Genomic DNA, 16,800 nt, shown 5'->3' on the forward strand with positions numbered 1-16,800 from the left:
CCACCCAGGCTGGTTCTGTCCACCCTGACTGGCAGCAGCAGCAGCTCTCCAGAGTTTCAGATTCTTCTAACTGGAAATGTTGTGCATTGAACCTGGCAGCTTCTGCATGCAAAACAGAGACTCTATTCCAGGCTCAGAATCTGCACCTCGCATGCTGGGGCATTTGCAGGGGTCGGCATATCCTGGCAAGGCCTACTGGCTATCCTGCCTGCTGTGACATTCTGCATGCAAAGCAGGGAGGGGCTCTCCCACTGCGTTTAGTAAATGCCTGCAGATCTACTGCAAATCATTTACTGGTCCACCAGGAGAACCTAGATCTACCTCCTGCCCTCTCCTCCCTTAGCAATGTAGCAAGTAAAAGCAGTGCTTGGCAGATTTAGAGGTGGGACGTGTTCCCAGGGGTCCTTGCACCCATACCTTGCAGTGTGGGCTACTCTCACCACTCAAACACACAGATTCACAAACATTAATACGTCTGGGCTCACTGCTTGAATTGTGGAGTGACAGGTACGTGGAGGTGTTAATCAAATATTACACAACCCTGCTGCCTCCAGCCTTCTAAAAACAGCAGCCAAGACTGCTGCCTGCTCTCTGCAATCTGAGCACTAACTGAGGTGCACTGTTGTAACCCTAAGCAATGTTCCCTTAAAATATGTGCTTTGGAAAACAATCGCAGTTCCTTCCAATAAAGTTATTTCAGCTGGAAGAGGTTGATTTGGGGATCTAAACTGCATTGGATTCCTGGTGTTCAACCCCCGCCCCCCAACTAATGCAGCAATTTCCCCTGATAGGCCACCTACGCCTTTGATAATTGCAGAAAAACCAGCAGATACAGCTTTCTCCATCACTCCCAACACTAGGCAGAAAGTGGCTGTACTCAACCAATGAGAGTCTATCTAGTGAAAATGGCTGAGAAGACTGAGCTGTGAATCAGGGAGCTCCAAATTCAAATTTTACCTTTGCTGAGATAATGAATAGCTGGGGTGGGGAACTTGGTGGACTACAACTCCCATCAACCCCTGCTCATTGGCCACGCTGACTAGGGCTGATGGGCACTGAAGCCCAATAATTGTTGTTAGGACAAAAGGTGGTCAGAAGACCTACCAGCAAAAGAGAAAGGAGTAGGTCAGGCATCTGTGAACACCTGTGTGGCAGGCGGAACTCCAACAGATGCAGCGGTCTCCCTCATTATTCAACACCTGCGGGGAAGTGGGCCTGCAGCCCTCCAGGTGGAGTTGGACACTAAACCTCCTCAATCTAGCGTTGCCCACTGGCTAGGGGTAATGTCCTAGCTCGCAGGCCACAGGTTCCTCACCCCTGCGAGATACACAAACGCTGCTATGAAAGGCACGGTTGTCTCAAGCCAGAGGAGGACCCCTATTTGAGGGGGTGAGTTGTGAAGGGAAACCGAGCGGCCCTGCCTCGTTTCCTACAAGGGAAGGGAAGGATCGAGGCGCCTCTCCGAGCTGGCAGGAGGCTGGAAGCTCCAGGTTGTCTGTTCCCTTGCAGAGGAAAGGCGAGGGGCCCAAGGCGGCCCTTCCCTTCCCCGCGGCAGCCAAACCTGTTCCTCCTCCTCACCTGCCTTGGGTGTGGTCTGCGCTCAGGTCTGTTTAGTCAGGGAAAGGAGGGCCCCTCCCCGCCTCGGCTTTTTCCGGGTCGGGTTGGCTCGCCTGCATTTGGCCTTTCTGCAGACGGGGTGAGTAGAGGGGCCCTTTGGAAAGAAGAGGGGCGGGGGGAAGCAGGATCGGGACCCGGCCTCCTGGTGGAGGGGAAGGTTTCGTTGCCCACCGTGGGGCTCTCTTGCAACCCCCGCCTTGGGCGCGGCTGCCCCGGGATTGCACTTTGCTCTCTTTTACCAAGGTAGAGAAAAAGAGCATCGTGCGCTCCTTGCGTGTGCGCGCGGCTGTTTCTGAGCAGAGCTGCCAAGCTGAAAGTTCTCCCCTGAAATTAGGGCCGCCTGGGAATTGTTCAGCGAAAAGAGCAGTTCATCTGACCAGGTCCTGGCAGCTCTGTAAGACCCGAATAAGTGTGTTCTTTGTATCTCTCTCTCTCTCTCTCTCTCTCTTTCTCTCTGCAAAAAAAGAAAAAAAAGCAATCAAGCGGGGAGCGCTTCTCCGAGAGCTGCTTTATCTCACGAAGCAAAACAAAAACATCAATCATGATGCGCATTAAAAGTAAGGTAGCTTTCTGTGCTTCATCATAGTTTCCCTTTTCTAGAGACCAGCTGCTCCATGCTGGCCCTTATTTCAGATGGGCTTATACAAAAATAGTGTGTTTATACCTACATGGTTTCTCTAAGGGGGTAAAACCCAGCATTGCCCTGGATTTTGGATGAGCACAATTCTGTCCCTTTATAGGAGGCTGAGGGAGGGACTGGTTCCAGTCCGTGCCACCCCTGGCCTTCTTGTGGGTAACCTGTTGCCTTTGTTGTGCAGACATTTTATTTGCCTGATCCGTTTGACATAGATTGGCACTTGTGTGGCTGCTCCTTAGTTATGGTAGGGAAGGGGCATAATTTTGGAGCGGCCGCCGTGAGCAAAGCTGGGATGTGTCCTTCCCATTGGAACTGATATTGATCTGGAAGCAACAACTGGTGTGGTTTTGAATCACTTGTGTGGGATCCAGGCCTCTTCCTAGAGGGAAGCAGTTCCGTTTGGAAGCTGTTATAATTGTGGGGACAAAAAGAGGCAGAAGTAATGAGCAGCTTGAACTTCAGAGCTGAAGTGAAGGCCCCACTGGGCAATGGTGTGAAAGGGGGGTTTCTCCATCTCTACATCTCAGTGGTGCAAATAGACCCCCTCTATGCCTGTTGTTGGCTGCAACTTAAAATGGCTGCATTCTACTTGATGCTGGAAATGTTAGTCAGGCTGGACTCCTTGACTGCAACAGGTTGCTTGGGAAATGTGCCTCCGTTCTCAGATGGTGGGCCATTGTGATGTGCTCCTCTTTGGAATGTGGCTGCCTGTGTGTCAGAAAGCACCTATTGGTTAGTGTCTGTGACCTCACTGACAATGAGAAGCCTGCTGGGGACTTTAGACTCAGCTGGCAAAGACGGATTCAGAAAGGAGCTGGAATTGAAAGGCAAACTGTCCCCTTCTTCTTCTCACATGGAATATGTACCTGCAGTTCTGATTTGAACCGGTCCTGAAACTGAATTATATACAGCTCCACAAAACAACTCTAGAACATCGTGAGTGACAAAAAAAAATCCATGTTTTCATAGAAACACAAGGGCTTTGCATTATAGATATGCATGGGTACACACACACACACAGAGAGAGAGAGAGAGAGAGAGAGAGAGAGAGTGAGAGAGTGAGAGTGTCTGGCAGAGGATCTTCAGACTTTGCTTTGAGACTTTGGTCCCATTTACACAGTGCTTCTTCAGTGTGTTTTGTGAGTCCCCAATTCATGCAAGATTCCTGCACTGCACGTACACCAGTTGAATCTAATTCCTTTGTCACAATGCAAATAATTGCTTCACTGCTGCTGATAGCTGAAAAAGCAAGACTAGTCAGTTCCCCAGGAGCTGGGGGTAGGTTTCAGGAACTAATGGTAGCAATTATATAGCTGCCACTCTAGGTGCAGCCATGCAGTCTCTAGACAGGCACTCTTTCTTGCAGGTAATGGCAGCAGTGTTTCTCAGAGGGTAGCAGAGACAAGACTTCTCAGTTTAGGTCTCGAAATAACTCTTCACTAGGCACGCTTCTGCCTGGATATGTTAATTTAGCAAAGAAAATGTGCTTGCATGCCTATTCTTGAAATACTCGTCCATTCCATATGCAAAATGGAATTATGCAAAACTGTGAATTGCAAAATTAGGAAGGAACTTCCTTTTGACATTTTTTTAAATCTGCAAAACAGCCATTTAAATTACAGGAGAGGCTTAATCCCTAAACCACAGAAAGGTAACACTTTTATCAACCCTCCCCCCAAATGTCACAAAGTTGTGTGCAAGCTTTTGAGACTTGCGGGCTGTTAAAAGAAAACAAGGCTGGGGACAGAGGGCAAATAACAATAGAGTGTGATAAGTTAAGGACAGCAACCCTCATTGGCTTCACCCGTTGGAGTTGGTGGTGGGAGTTGTAGTTCAGCAACATCTGAAGGGCCGCAGGGTCCCCATCCCTGATTTGAGGCCTGCAGTTCGCAGCAATTTAAGCATCCCTGTCTTTTCTAGAGTTTGACATGGTTGGTTTGTATTGTTTTCGTTTTGGCTGTCACTGATTGCTGTCCTTAGGAGAATGGATGCTTTTGGAAATAGGGTTTCTGGAATAAGGGGCAATCACTCATTTCTGTGGTCTGAAACAACGGATGGTCTCTTGAAACTGAAAGGTGCCTGCAGATTCACTGGTGTTGTTGAAGAGCTGTTCCTAATTCTGCTTATTATTTTTAAAGGAATCACCTTTGGGATGACAAGTTCTGCCAAGGTGGGGAATTGGGGTGTTTTCATGCACATTGTTGACTCACATTTTGAAGACGGGGTTTGGGGTTTTCTGCTTCAGAGCTCTGTGTGTCTTGGGACATGCTTTTGGTCTTTCATTCAATCCTGGCGCAACATCATTTCAAATAAAGACAGTTGCACCTTCAGAGGCAGTAAGAACAGCTTCTGTGGTTGCTGCAACAGTTCTGTGTGTGCTGGTAGTTGTATGTTCTTTGTTATCTTGGCCCCTGTAAAGCGGAGACCTTTTTATATCCCCAAGCTTTTAAAATCTCTTGTAAGCTTTAAGCAGTTTTGCACTCTGTTACTGTTTTTTATGGTGTGTTTATTTACTTTTATTATTGGATTTTAAGTTACCACTTCTTGCAAACTGCAAACTTTGTTGTAGGGCAGCCTATGTAAATACTATAAATGTAGCTCAGGGCCAGAACACATCCCTTGCATGAGAAAGGCCCCAGAATCAATCCTTGGAATCTCCAGACAGGACTGCGAAATACTTTTATGAACTCTGGAGCGCTGTTGTCAGTCATTGTCGACCAGCCTTTCCTAAGCAGCTGCAACCTTGTGTTCTCTGGATGTTGTTGGACTACAGCTCCCATGAGCTCCAGCCAACATGGCTTAATGGCCAGGAATGATGGGAGCTGTAGTCCAAAACGTTGGAGGGCACCAGGATGAGGAATGCTGGTTTTAAATTACCCAAACTGTACCAACGCTCATTAATTTGTCTCATCCCTTTTAAAAGTATTCTACTGACCATTGCAATGTTCTGTGGCTTTGAATTCTGTTGCAGTACTAACAATGAACTTTTCGGCAAGCCCCACATCTTTTAAAACCATGCTTCTGATTGAATCCTGAGCCTTTAAAAAATGTGCTTAAATTTGGGGCTAGAATTCCCATAATGAGCCCTGGCTCTGAACAGAGCAGATTCCTTTAACTTGCCGAAACTTGTTTGCTTTTCATAATGCTGTCATAATGAGTTAGTAACTGGAGATTTCCAAGGAAGACATTGTTCTGTGACTTGCCAATCAGATTATTGCTTGGCACCCAATGAATTTGGACGCAGGAGGTACAGCTACATCCAGCATTCCTTGCAATATTGCTCTCCATCCTGAGCCGTCCATTAATAAACTATTTGTTTCTGAGATTTGTTTCCTGCATCACATTTGTGACGGCTCTAATCTGTTTCCCACTGGCACAAGGTATGTACCGAGTAGTTAGTGCTTATATGTTCTAAGGCAGGGGTAGTCAACCTAGTGCTCTGCAATTTCTGCTGGACTGAACTCCCATCACTCCCAGCCAACATGGCCAGGGCTAATGGGACTTGTAGTTCAACAGTACCTGGAGGGCATTGCGTTGGTTACCGCTGTTCAGCGGCTTCTGAATCTGTAGAATTTATGTGAAAGGTGCTTGACTACTCTTTGCAGCCATTCCACAATAAGCACATAGCTCCTTCTGCCTCTGTGGTCTGGGTAAAGTGTTTTCCCAGTCCAGCTCCAACATTCTCCCCAGAGTTGCTTTTCAACTCAGTTTCTCAGGTTCCTGGGAGCTTTCCTGGGCCATATTGATGCATGGATCTCTGCAGGTGCACTTATCTTCAACATCTGACCCTTCCTCAGTGAAGCTACTCTTCAGGAGGCACCAGCTGGGGGACCCCCAAGGGAGGTCCCTGAGGAAGGAGGCTCTGAGCCCAGGGATTGGTGGTAGGACACTGAGGAAAGGTCAGAGGGGGGCGATGGGGAGGAGGTGCTGGATACTGAAGGGACAACAAGTTTTAGCGAGCAGGAGGAACCTGTGACAGGGAGCAGGCTGAAGCAGATGAGAATCCCTGGAGTCTCCATCTCCTGCTGTGATAAGCTCCTCCACCCACTGGTCTCCAAGAAATAATAAGCAGGATAATGAGGAGACTGGAAGAGAGAACAGAGGTGTGCAGACACAGTTTGAGATTGCTTGGGAAACTCCTCCAGGAGCCTTGGAAGGGATAGAAGGCAGGGACCCTCAAACTGCTTTATAGAGGCAAGACCTACTGGGAAGTGCTGCTGAGTTCTGTGCCATTTCCTTGAATCAAGAGTTAACTTCACTGCCAACAGAGAGCCTTGCGCCTTCCGTGCATCTGACCTGCATCTGACTCCAGTCCTGACCCTGCTGGGAGTAGCTTGTGCCTCTTGATGGAGTAGATTCAGGGTCTCCAGCTGTTTTTGGACTATAGTTCCCATCATCCCTGACCACTGGTCCTGGTAGCTAGAGATGATAGGAGTTATAGTCCAAAATCAGTTGGAGACCCAAGTTTGGGAAACTCTGGAGTAGAGTGTGGGCGGGGGGAGCAGCAGGCCAGAGGTCTTCCAGACCTCTTTATTCAGCCCTTGTTCTCCCCAGCCCATGTTCCTTCAGACCACCCCCCTCACTGTCATTATGCCCCTTACAGCAGAGACAGGTCTAGCGGAGTGCAACCAATTCGGTCGCACCAGGCACAGGAATTCTAGGGTGCTGCAACTATGATGTCCAGTGTAAGTTGAGAGATGGAGGGGCTGCTGGATTTTGTCGTTGCACAGGGCTCCACTGAAATTTGAGATGCCAAGATCTGCTGCTGCTTACAGGGAAACGCTTTCCTCATTCCCAATATTTATAAATGCAAGTTTAGATATTTGTGCTTGGTGACACTTTCCTGCTGCCATCCATTCCCTTGGAATGTTTTAAAGACTCCTCGTAGCCTAGATGTGAGATTGAAACCAACACTGGAGTCAGACTAACTAAGGTGGTTTATCAGGGGGATGTTATGTACATAAGGGGACACTGGTATTTATTTTGGGGGTCTTAAACGTGCTTGGCGACAGTTTCCAAAGGGCTCGAGAGATGCTGTTGCTCACCCAACTTCCAGGTGGCTTTTTGCCTTCGGTTCCCCAAACATTCACTCCAGCCAAAGTCACTCACAACCCTGTTCTGCTACTGGGGATTAGGGCTGGGCAATATATCGATATATTGTCCCAAACCAGTTTGAAGTCCATATTGTGATATTTGTTTTTGGAATTTTTGACCTGGCAATATATCACTATCCATGGGGGTTGTTTGTGTGTTCTCTGCAAAAATCATGATGTGGGAAAAGCCATGAAGCCAGCCAATGTCTCTGCATAGCTCCATCCTTATTTCGGTATCATGATATAGTCGTACCTCGGAAGTTGAACAAAATCCGTTCCAGAAGTCCGTTTGACTTCCAAAATGTTCAAAAACCAAAGTGCGGCTTCTGATTGGCTGCAGGAAACTCCTGCAGCCAATCAGAAGCTGCGGAAGCCCCTTTGGATGTTCGGCTCCCAAAAGAACGTTTGAAAACTGGAACACTCACTTCCGGTTTTTGATGGTTTGGGAGCCGGAACGTTTGACTTCTAAGGCGTTCGGGAGCCAAGGTATGACTGTATATCAGTGTATTGCGGTGTTTAGCTGACGCTGGAAACCAGATATTGCCCAGCCCTACTGGGGACAATCTTCCTCTGACCCCAAAGCCCTTCCTGTTGTACTTCTGCCTACATGGACAGTTTAGCTGTTTCTTAAAAAACAGTTGCGTAATCTTCTGGTCAGAGCATTTCTCAAGGCTCCCTCTCAGCATAACACAGCCACCAGCTCCCTCCTTCTGTTCTTCACCAGCAACAGCTTAATATTAAGGCCTCAGCTATCGACTTCTCCCTCAGCTTTCCCACCCCTCATCAGCTTTAGCAGTTGGTGTTCTTTTTCCAACTGACAGTTAACTTGCCCATTCTTCACTGACTAGAACCTCCAGCCAATCACAGCCTGTTATTTCCCAGACCAACCAGAATGAGTTTACCTGATCCAGGTGACTCACTGTCTCTTTCCCTCCTCATAGAAGCTGTCGCCAGACAGGTACTACTCACAGTAACATAGCAGCCCAAGGCCTCAAACATTTGGTACTTGCACGCTGACATCAACAAGTAGAGGCAGCACCCTTTGACTTCTGCAAAACGCTGGATTTGGGCTTTGCTGAAAGAGTTTGCTGAAAGAGGCTGGAACTAATGTTGTTCATTCTGTGTCTTGGCATCACACAGTTGACTTCAGTTCACGATTTCCAAAAGAATTTGTAAATATTTCTCAGTAAAGTACCATCCCTTATGTATTTGCTTTACTCTGCTTTCCCTGCCACACGCTGTGAGTGACAGTCTAAATGCCACTGAGGACTAGCTGCCATCTGATTAAACGATTCTAATCCTGTAACCATCACCCTGTTCTCCCAACTTACACCTGCTTTTCACAGTTCTGTCTCTTTTAAGACAATATCCTTCTTCCTGTCCCCAAGCTTCTGGTGCTGTAGCTTGCTTGACTGCCCTGTTGATCCATAAACATTGGAGTAACTTGTAACTGGAAAACACTTTCTATTTACTTATCTCTAGCATCAGGTTTTTTGGCCCTTCTGGGCACCGTGGAGGGCTAAAGCAATGCTAAGAATGTATGTTCGGTTTGGAATGTTCTGTCCTAATTTTGTTTTCTGATTGGCTTGGGTAACTGTAGAGTTCTGAATGCCACCCAAGTACAGACCGGTTTTGCTTGTTGCACTTCACTCTTTTAGTAGAGTGGTACCTCGGGTTACAGATGCTTCAGGTCACATACGCTTCAAGTTACAGACTCCGCTAACCCAGAAATAGTACCTCGGGTTAAGAACTTTGCTTCAGGATGAGAACAGAAATCGTGTGGTGGCGGTGCGGCAGCAGCGGGAGGCCCCATTAGCTAAAGTGGTGCTTCAAGTTAAGAACAGTTTCAGGTTAAGAACGGACCTCTGGAACGAATTAAATACTTAACCTGAGGTACCACTGTAGAGATGATTTTTAGAAGACATCTGAAGCCAGCCCTGTTTAGGGATGCTTTTAATGTTTGATGCATTACTGTATTTTAATATTTTGTTGGAAGCTGCCCAGAGTGGCTGGGGAAGCCCAGCCAGATGGGCGGGGTATAAATAATAAATTATTATTATTATTTGGTGTAAAATACACTGTTCCCCCCCCCCATCTCTTTGCACCTGGTTGGCAGCTGCTCTCTAGAGTCTTGCGCAAGAAGATTTCCCTATCACCTACTGCCTGGTCTTGAATGCAAAGCATACACTATATCACTGAGCTAAATAAGGTTGTGTTGCTGGCCAACCCAGCAATAGAATCTGCTAAGAATTTGGGAGTGGGCACATTATCACAGAGGATAGGGCTTTTCCATCTTCACTGTCAGGGGTGTAGAGAGGATTTTGGTTGGTGGGGCAAAAAGTTGGCTGAGCTTTTTTTTTTTGGGGGGGGGGGGAGATTGCCCCCTAAAGCTTCTGCTGGGGTAGGGCAGAGCCTCAGTTAATTGAGTACTTTAATGCTTTTCAATTTTTTTGTAAATCGGGGGGAGGCAATGGCCCCCTGTCCTGCCCCCTCGGCTACACTCATGGTCAGTTGTGTTCAAGTCCAGCTTTCAAGCTTTTCTTAGGCATCAGTTTTGCCATTGTTTAGGGAAGTTTTTTTTGAGGGACGCAGGTGGCGCTGTGGGTTAAAGCCTCAGCGCCTAGGACTTGCCGATCGAAAGGTCGGCGGTTCGAATCCCTGCGGCGGGGTGCGCTCCCGCTGCTCAGTCCCAGCGCCTGCCAACCTAGCAGTTCGAAAGCACCTCTGGGTGCAAGTAGATAAATAGGGACCGCTTACCAGCGGGAAGGTAAACGGCGTTTCCGTGTGCGGCTCTGGCTCGCCAGATGCAGCTTTGTCACGCTGGCCACGTGACCCGGAAGTGTCTCCGGACAGCGCTGGCCCCTGGCCTCTTAAGTGAGATGGGCGCACAACCCCAGAGTCTGTCAAGACTGGCCCGTACGGGCAGGGGTACCTTTACCTTTACCTTTAGGGAAGTTTTTAATGTTTGAGGTTGTATCGTGTTTTTAATATTCTGTTGGGAGCCACCCAGAGTGGCTGGGGAAACCCAGCCAGATGGGCGGGGTATTATTATTATTATTAATAAATAAATATTGTGAGAACAAGATGCATTTGGCCTTCTTACATTCTTAAAGGTAGGGAAAGGGCTGAGAGATGTTCGCAGGGAAGCTTAATCCATTTGCCTCTGGGAGAGGTGGGGCACGAATGGAACAAATGTTCTTGTGAATGGCATATATATATACAGTTCCATTCTGGTCCCAAGGGTATGGCCTGAAGACATGTGAGGCCACCACTCTTGCTGAAGCTAAGCAGGTCTGGGTTGGGTCTGTTCTTGGATAGGAGACTACTTAATGTACGCTGCCTTGGTTTGCGGGGAGAAGGCATGGGGTGTAGAGGGAGGGTATAAATACTGCAAAAACTAGAAAACTAAATGAATTCTCTCCATCTTCTTTCCTCACAAAGCTCTGCTTATCCCTACACACGAATATGAAACCCACCACCATGGAGATCCTGCTGCTTCTCTTGGCTGGTAAAGTTCTCAGAATTGTCCTCTCATCTTCTGCTCCCTTCCCTTCCCCAGCCCCGTGAAACTGGCACTGAAGCCAGTGCCTGTATCTTAATGCTGTTCAGGGCCAATGAAAGCTGTGGGTGGAATGCCCTTCTGCAACCTAACCATGTTATGCTTCTGCACTGCAAAGGGAAGCTGTGAGTAGGGAACTGAAAGCTGGGGAGCTGTAGTTATGCTATCAAATTACAATAACTCTTTTCGTTTTCTTCTGTAGCATTCCCTGTCCTGGGGGCCAATGATCCTACTGGTGAGTAGCTGTTGGTACCCCCTGTTTGTTTTTGGTTATTTTGTATATATTGCTATAGATGTGGCAAAGGGGCTCCTTAACAAGGATGGAGAACCTGTAGACTTTCAAATGTTGGACTTCCAACACCAGTTGCCATGGCCAATGTTCAGAATGGCTCAGGAACACAATACATCAACGACCATTTCTCTCCATATGAACCAACCCAGACGCTGAGATCTTCGTGTTCAAAGAACAATCAGCAACACACCTGGGTTCTTAAAAGAGGGCTGTTTTGAGGTGTGAATCCTAAGGATAGGATATTCTAACGTCTTTCTTCCTCTCTCTTCAGATCCAAACAGCCCCTTTTATTACGGTAAGTTTGAGTCATTCTTGGCAACACCGTATAATCCACCCTGAATCTTCTGGCCAAGAGCAATTGTACATAAACAGATGGCGTACTTGTTTACAATAGGAAGGAATTGCCATGTTTCATTTATCTTGTGTGCAAGAGTGCTAATCGTACATTGGAACACATCCACCCCAGCTCTTTTAAACCCTTAGTCCTATTCTGTATTTACCCCCTGCAACTCCTGATCACAACAAGTTCTTCTAAATGTTTCCCACTGAGTAGTTCCTTAAGACAACTCTTCCATAACTCCCTGCCTAATAAAAATCACCAGAACATCCCTGATTGGTAGATATTGAGTGGGTGGGAAAGAGGTTTATAGATTAGTGGGAGAGAATGGAGTGAAGATGCAAGTATCCTAGACAAGACCAAACCTCTCCTCTTTCCTCCTGCAGACTGGTACTCGCTGCGTGTTGGCGGTTTGATCGTTGCTGGTGTACTCTGCTTTTTGGGAATTGTTATCCTGCTGAGTAAGTGAATGCAGAAATTTGTGGGATGGGAGGGAGGAAGAGTTGGTTTAGAGGCTATTGGCAATTGCTTATACAGTTTGGCTTCGCTCTCCCTTAGGTGCTAAATCTGTGTCTGGGCTATACCACTGCAGTGCAGAGATGTGTGAGCACCACCAATTATCCTTCCATGCAGAAAACTGGCACATTCTATAGAAAGCTAGGCTTAGAACATTTCTGTCATAAGAGGTCTGTTCTGTGTGGAGGAACATGCAATCATAGGTGCCTTCACCCTGCGGCATTTTATTCATTTGCAAAAAAAAAAAAAAAAAAAAAATACACTGCCCATCATGCAGATCTTAAGGCAGATCACAAAAGCAATGAATTATTATTTAATTATTATTCATTGAATGCATGCCCCAGCCTTTCTCCAAAAGGAGTCCTGGGTGGCAGTATGAAGTGCTTCAGCTGCAAACACCCGATTGATTGATTGATTGATTGATTGATTTATGTTCATTCACATATATTTTCATTGCTGCTGTTCAGACAGAATGGTTTCCACTGTGATTCTGCACCCATAGTAACAGCAAGAGTAAAATCATTTTAGAAAATGAAATACGTATGCTGCTTCAATTTGTGCTCAGCTTTAGAGAGAACCTTATCACTCACTGTCCAAGTACCCCTGCCGCCGCAGCACGATTTTTTTTTTTACAGATAATACCCAACTAAGTTAAAATCTGAGTAGACCCATTGAAATGAATGTACCCAAGTTAACCGTGTCCTTTAATTTCAGTGTGTCAGCTATGAGCATGACTAACAATGGATACAACTCAATACGTCTATTATTTTTGCATTTACTTACTGAGAATGGCTTGGGTCCAATATTCGCTGCCTGCTATCACAAGGGCGAGTTCCAACATTGAGCAACAGAGGGATCCAGTGCCATGGATTGCACAATGCATAGTGCAATGACGTTACCAGCAACCTGCTGTTGCATTTTCTTGTGCAGCATACCGTATTTTTTGCTCTATAGGACTCACTTTTTCCCCTCCAAAAATTAAGGGGAAATGTGTGTGCATCCTATGGAGCGAATGCAGGCTCCTTGGCTTCAGCGATAGCAATGCGAAGCCTCCAAAACGCAGAGGGAGTGCTCCCTCTGCGCTCCGGAGGCTTTGCGTTGCTTTCGCTGAAGCCTGAAGGGGCTCCGTTTCTCCTGCCGCTTCGCTGAAGGGGCGCTGATCAGAGAGGGGGAGATTTTTTTTTTCTTGTTCTCCCCCTCTAAAACAAGGTGCGTCTTATGGCCGGGTGCGTCCTATAGAGTGAAAAGTACGGTAGTTGCTCTGGCATAAAGCATTTCTGTAGTGGAACAAGTACTGTGTACCTTTTAAGTGACTTTAACTGACCACTACACTGGATACAACCCATCATCCTCTGGCAGAGTGATTTTTGCTCTTCAACCAGAGCAGCAAATGGATAGTTACTTAATTTATTATTGTCGTATTTTTTACTACCAAGAGAAGCAGTTGAGGAATAACTTGATCAGCCTTGCCTACTGGCAACCTTAACTTGGAAAGGAGGGGGCACTGTTTTGGGAAGGGGAACATAACATGTCCCATTTTGAGCCAGCTCCATCACACAGAGATACCATATATCAGATCACCCGTTGGCCTCTGTAGCCTACGGCAGCTTTCTATAACTGGGAGCCCTGGTCTACAACTCCCCCCTTCCCTCTACTGACTGTGGCTGATGGAAGTTGCAGTCGGAAACATCCAAAAGGCAGCCAATTGGGGAAGGCTAGCCTAGAGTCTCTGTGGCTGCAGCTCTCCAAATATCTCAGGCCGTGGTCTTCCCTGCCCATCCCTGCTCTCTGAGATGCCAGGGGGCCAAGGCAGGTCTCACTTCCCCGTGCAAACCTTATGCAAGACACCTGCATTTTGTCAGCCGCTCCTGATGGCTAATTTGCCAAATCCTTATGCTGTTTTTCATTCTCTCTTCCCAGGTGGAAAGTGCAAATGCAAACCTAAGAGGAAAAACAGGTATGATGAAATTGCTCCCATAGGTTGTAGGGTAGCAGGAGGGAGATGGCAGGCACTGTGGGTGGCAAATTAATAGGTGGCAAATTTGAAGGGGTATGATTCTGGAGACAGTAAAGTCCTATTCCCGCGATCTTAAAACTGGAAGGAGGAATGTTGATGCTGGTCTGTGGCTTCAACCTTATTAACTTGTCCTCTTCCTTTGTAGCATCCACACCATGCAAAAGCTCCCGCTTGCAGGTAATTGCTCCTTTGGGGATGGAGAAGCGATTGGGGGGGGGGGGTCTACTGAAAATGCCGTTATTCGCCCCTGCTGGGGACTGCAAAGATTAGCATTTCTTGAAGCGGATCGTGGGTGGAATGCGATGCTGCTGCAACTTCAGCCTGGAAGCCTGAGTGGCCTCCATTGCATGCACCAGGCCAATGGAGGACAGGGGTCCCAAATGAAATTTCTAAGCGGGAATAGATTTTGCAGCAGAAAAGAGAACCGTGCAAACGCTTGCAGCATCTGGGCATGAAATACCACATGGCCATTACCTCCAGAACTGTCATGCAAAGAATCCCAATCCTGTGTTGCTGGTTTTAAAAAGTGCTGTGTCCTGCCCCTTGTTGGAATCCACCCTGCAAGAAGGGTATTGTGAGGGAGATGATGGGAGAGCAGAGGGGTGCATTTAACTATTTTGCCCTCTGGTGGCAGCTGCGGAGTGCTTGGCTGCAGCGTTACCTGAGCAGGAGGCTTTTTTTGGCTTGCTAAAGATGCTATCAGATCTTTGGCCTGAAGCAAAACCCGAGGTACATTTGCAACGGCTGTGGAAATAATTACCCGCCCATCACCATATGGTTCCAGAGCGGGTCACAACAATGTAGAATACTACAGTGGTACCTTGGTTCTCAAACTTAATCAGTTCCAGAAATCCGTTCCAAAAGCAAAGCATTCCAAAACCAAGGCGCATAGAAAGTAATGCAAAAAGGATTAATCTGCAAAAAGGATCAATCTGCCCCATAGAAAGTAATGCAAAAAGGATTAATCTGTTCCAGACTTTTAAAAGCAACCCCTAAAACAGCAATTTAACATGAATTTTCCTATCTAATGAGAACATTGATCCATAAAACAAAAGCAATAAACAATGTGCTGCAGTCACACAATCATTCAATCAATCAGTAGCTGAACTGGGTTCCACACAGTTACAAAAAAAAGAGCCACAAAACAGAAACGCAAAATAAATAGCAAAAACAGACAGACCTCAGCGTAACACTCAAATCGGAGGCATAACACTCAAAATGGAGCACTTTCGGCTGCTGAAAAAAGTTCACAAACCAGAACACTTACTTCTGGGTCTGCAGTATTTGGGTTCTAAGTTGTTTGAGTACCAAGGCGTTTGAGAACCAAGGTACCACTGTACATTAAAAACACTCTGAAACAAATTACAGTCAGAGCTAGAGGAGGTCCCAAAATATATGTATCTCATGCCAGAGGCAAGGGTGAAGAGATGCCTCCAGCCTACAACGAAGGCTGGATAATGAAGGTGCCAGGCACTCTTCTGTGGGGAGGTAATTCCACAACTTAGGGGCTGCCCTGGAGAATGCCCTCTCAGAAGACACACACACACACAAAATTCTGAGGGCCATGGGATGACCAAGAGGGTCTCCTCTGCTGATCTTAACACCTGAGAAGGGTCTGTAGGGAAGGAGGGCGTCTTTTGGATATTTAGGGGCCTAAGTCATTTGGGGCTTCAAACACTACAATGAGCACAGTGAATTGGGCACAGAAGTGAACTGGTAACCAGTTACAAGGGTTGTATTCACCCACCCACAGCTAAAATGAAATTTAGAGGTTCTTTCTGAGGCAAAACATTGAAGAACTTTTGAGGGAAGTGTGTCAATAACACCAGTAAAAATGGTGCGTGTGTGTGTGTTCATGTGCACACTTTGTTCAGCACAGGTTTTGGCAAAGGAAGGTAGACAGTTCTGAATTCTGTTTTGGCAAGAGAATATGCTGTGCTATCTAGTTCTCCCTCTATCTCTCTTGTAGGAGAAACCAGTGAATGCTGAGTGAAGATAATGACTGCCCCCACTAACATACCAACCATACCTGACTCCTCTCTCAATTGATGTAACACACTGGATCTTTCAATGTTTTTTTGGGCTCTCACACCTGTATTAGGTTTTGTTTTGTTGGGTTTTTTTTAAAAAAGAGACATATAATAAAATTCTGGTGTTTTTCCTGAAATTGATGGTCTTGGGCTATGCAAAGATGATTCTGATTTAAGGCAGCAATGAGGGTCCTCTCTCTCTCTGGCCCTTGGGACAATTCCCAGGCCACCTGCTCCCCCAAGGCTACCCCCCGGCCTTTCCTCACATCCACCTTGTGTGCTTTTGCCTGGCTGGAATATGACCTTAAACAATACCTCTTGCCAGCCTGGAGGGAGGACAAAAAGAAGTGTATGAAACAAGTCTACTGTACAAAAAAATTGTGTCCATGTTTATCCTTGCTCCCATGTGATGTGATCCTTGGAAGGCTGCCCAAATGGGGATATGGTGGCCCTCAGGTTGAATTAAGGCCCAGTCACAAGGCGGCATGTCCAGAGACCAGAAGCACACCACTTAAATTTAGCTGTTGTCGCTACACCATGAAAGAGGGGAAGCCCAGTCTTCAAAGGTTGGTGCCTTTGCCTGTAGAAATTCCCAACGATTTAGTCAGCGTGTGAGGATGTTGCATGTAGGACATGAGACTGGAGGGAGGGAGGGAGGGAGACTTGTGTCTTGCAAGGAATCATGGGCCATTTCCAAGAGTG

The 16,800-nt window shown here is 46.8% G+C and overlaps 1 protein-coding gene across 3 annotated transcripts; it reads left to right on the forward strand.

Moving 5' to 3' along the window:
* The first annotated feature begins 1,555 nt into the window (after positions 1-1,555).
* LOC307221735 (FXYD domain-containing ion transport regulator 3-like) lies at positions 1,556-16,235 on the forward strand. Of its 3 annotated transcripts, none has more exons than XM_079986528.1 (8): positions 1,556-1,696; positions 10,789-10,855; positions 11,109-11,141; positions 11,470-11,493; positions 11,922-11,996; positions 13,972-14,008; positions 14,214-14,245; positions 16,038-16,235. In XM_079986528.1, the coding sequence occupies exons 2-8, from the start codon at positions 10,813-10,815 to the stop codon at positions 16,055-16,057; spliced, it is 264 nt and encodes an 87-aa protein (XP_079842654.1). In that variant the 5' UTR covers positions 1,556-1,696; positions 10,789-10,812; the 3' UTR covers positions 16,058-16,235. The 3 variants fall into 3 exon arrangements, with proteins under 3 accessions (XP_079842654.1, XP_079842655.1, XP_079842653.1); XM_079986529.1 differs by lacking the exon at positions 1,556-1,696 and adding an exon at positions 3,029-3,190; XM_079986527.1 differs by lacking the exon at positions 1,556-1,696 and adding an exon at positions 8,225-8,305.
* The last annotated feature ends 565 nt before the right edge of the window (positions 16,236-16,800 follow it).

This window comes from Podarcis cretensis (genome assembly GCF_951804945.1).
Source record: "Podarcis cretensis genome assembly, chromosome: 8".
Lineage (NCBI taxonomy): Eukaryota > Metazoa > Chordata > Lepidosauria > Squamata > Lacertidae > Podarcis > Podarcis cretensis.

Excerpts from the sequence above, each read along its gene's own strand:
- LOC307221735 (XM_079986527.1), top strand. The coding sequence starts at position 8,240 with ATGAGTTTACCTGATCCAGGTGACTCACTGTCTCTTTCCCTCCTCATA. Across the intron at positions 11,494-11,921 it reads AAACAGCCCCTTTTATTACG|ACTGGTACTCGCTGCGTGTT; the intron begins GTAAGTTTGAGT and ends TTCCTCCTGCAG. Across the intron at positions 14,009-14,213 it reads AAACCTAAGAGGAAAAACAG|CATCCACACCATGCAAAAGC; the intron begins GTATGATGAAAT and ends CTTCCTTTGTAG.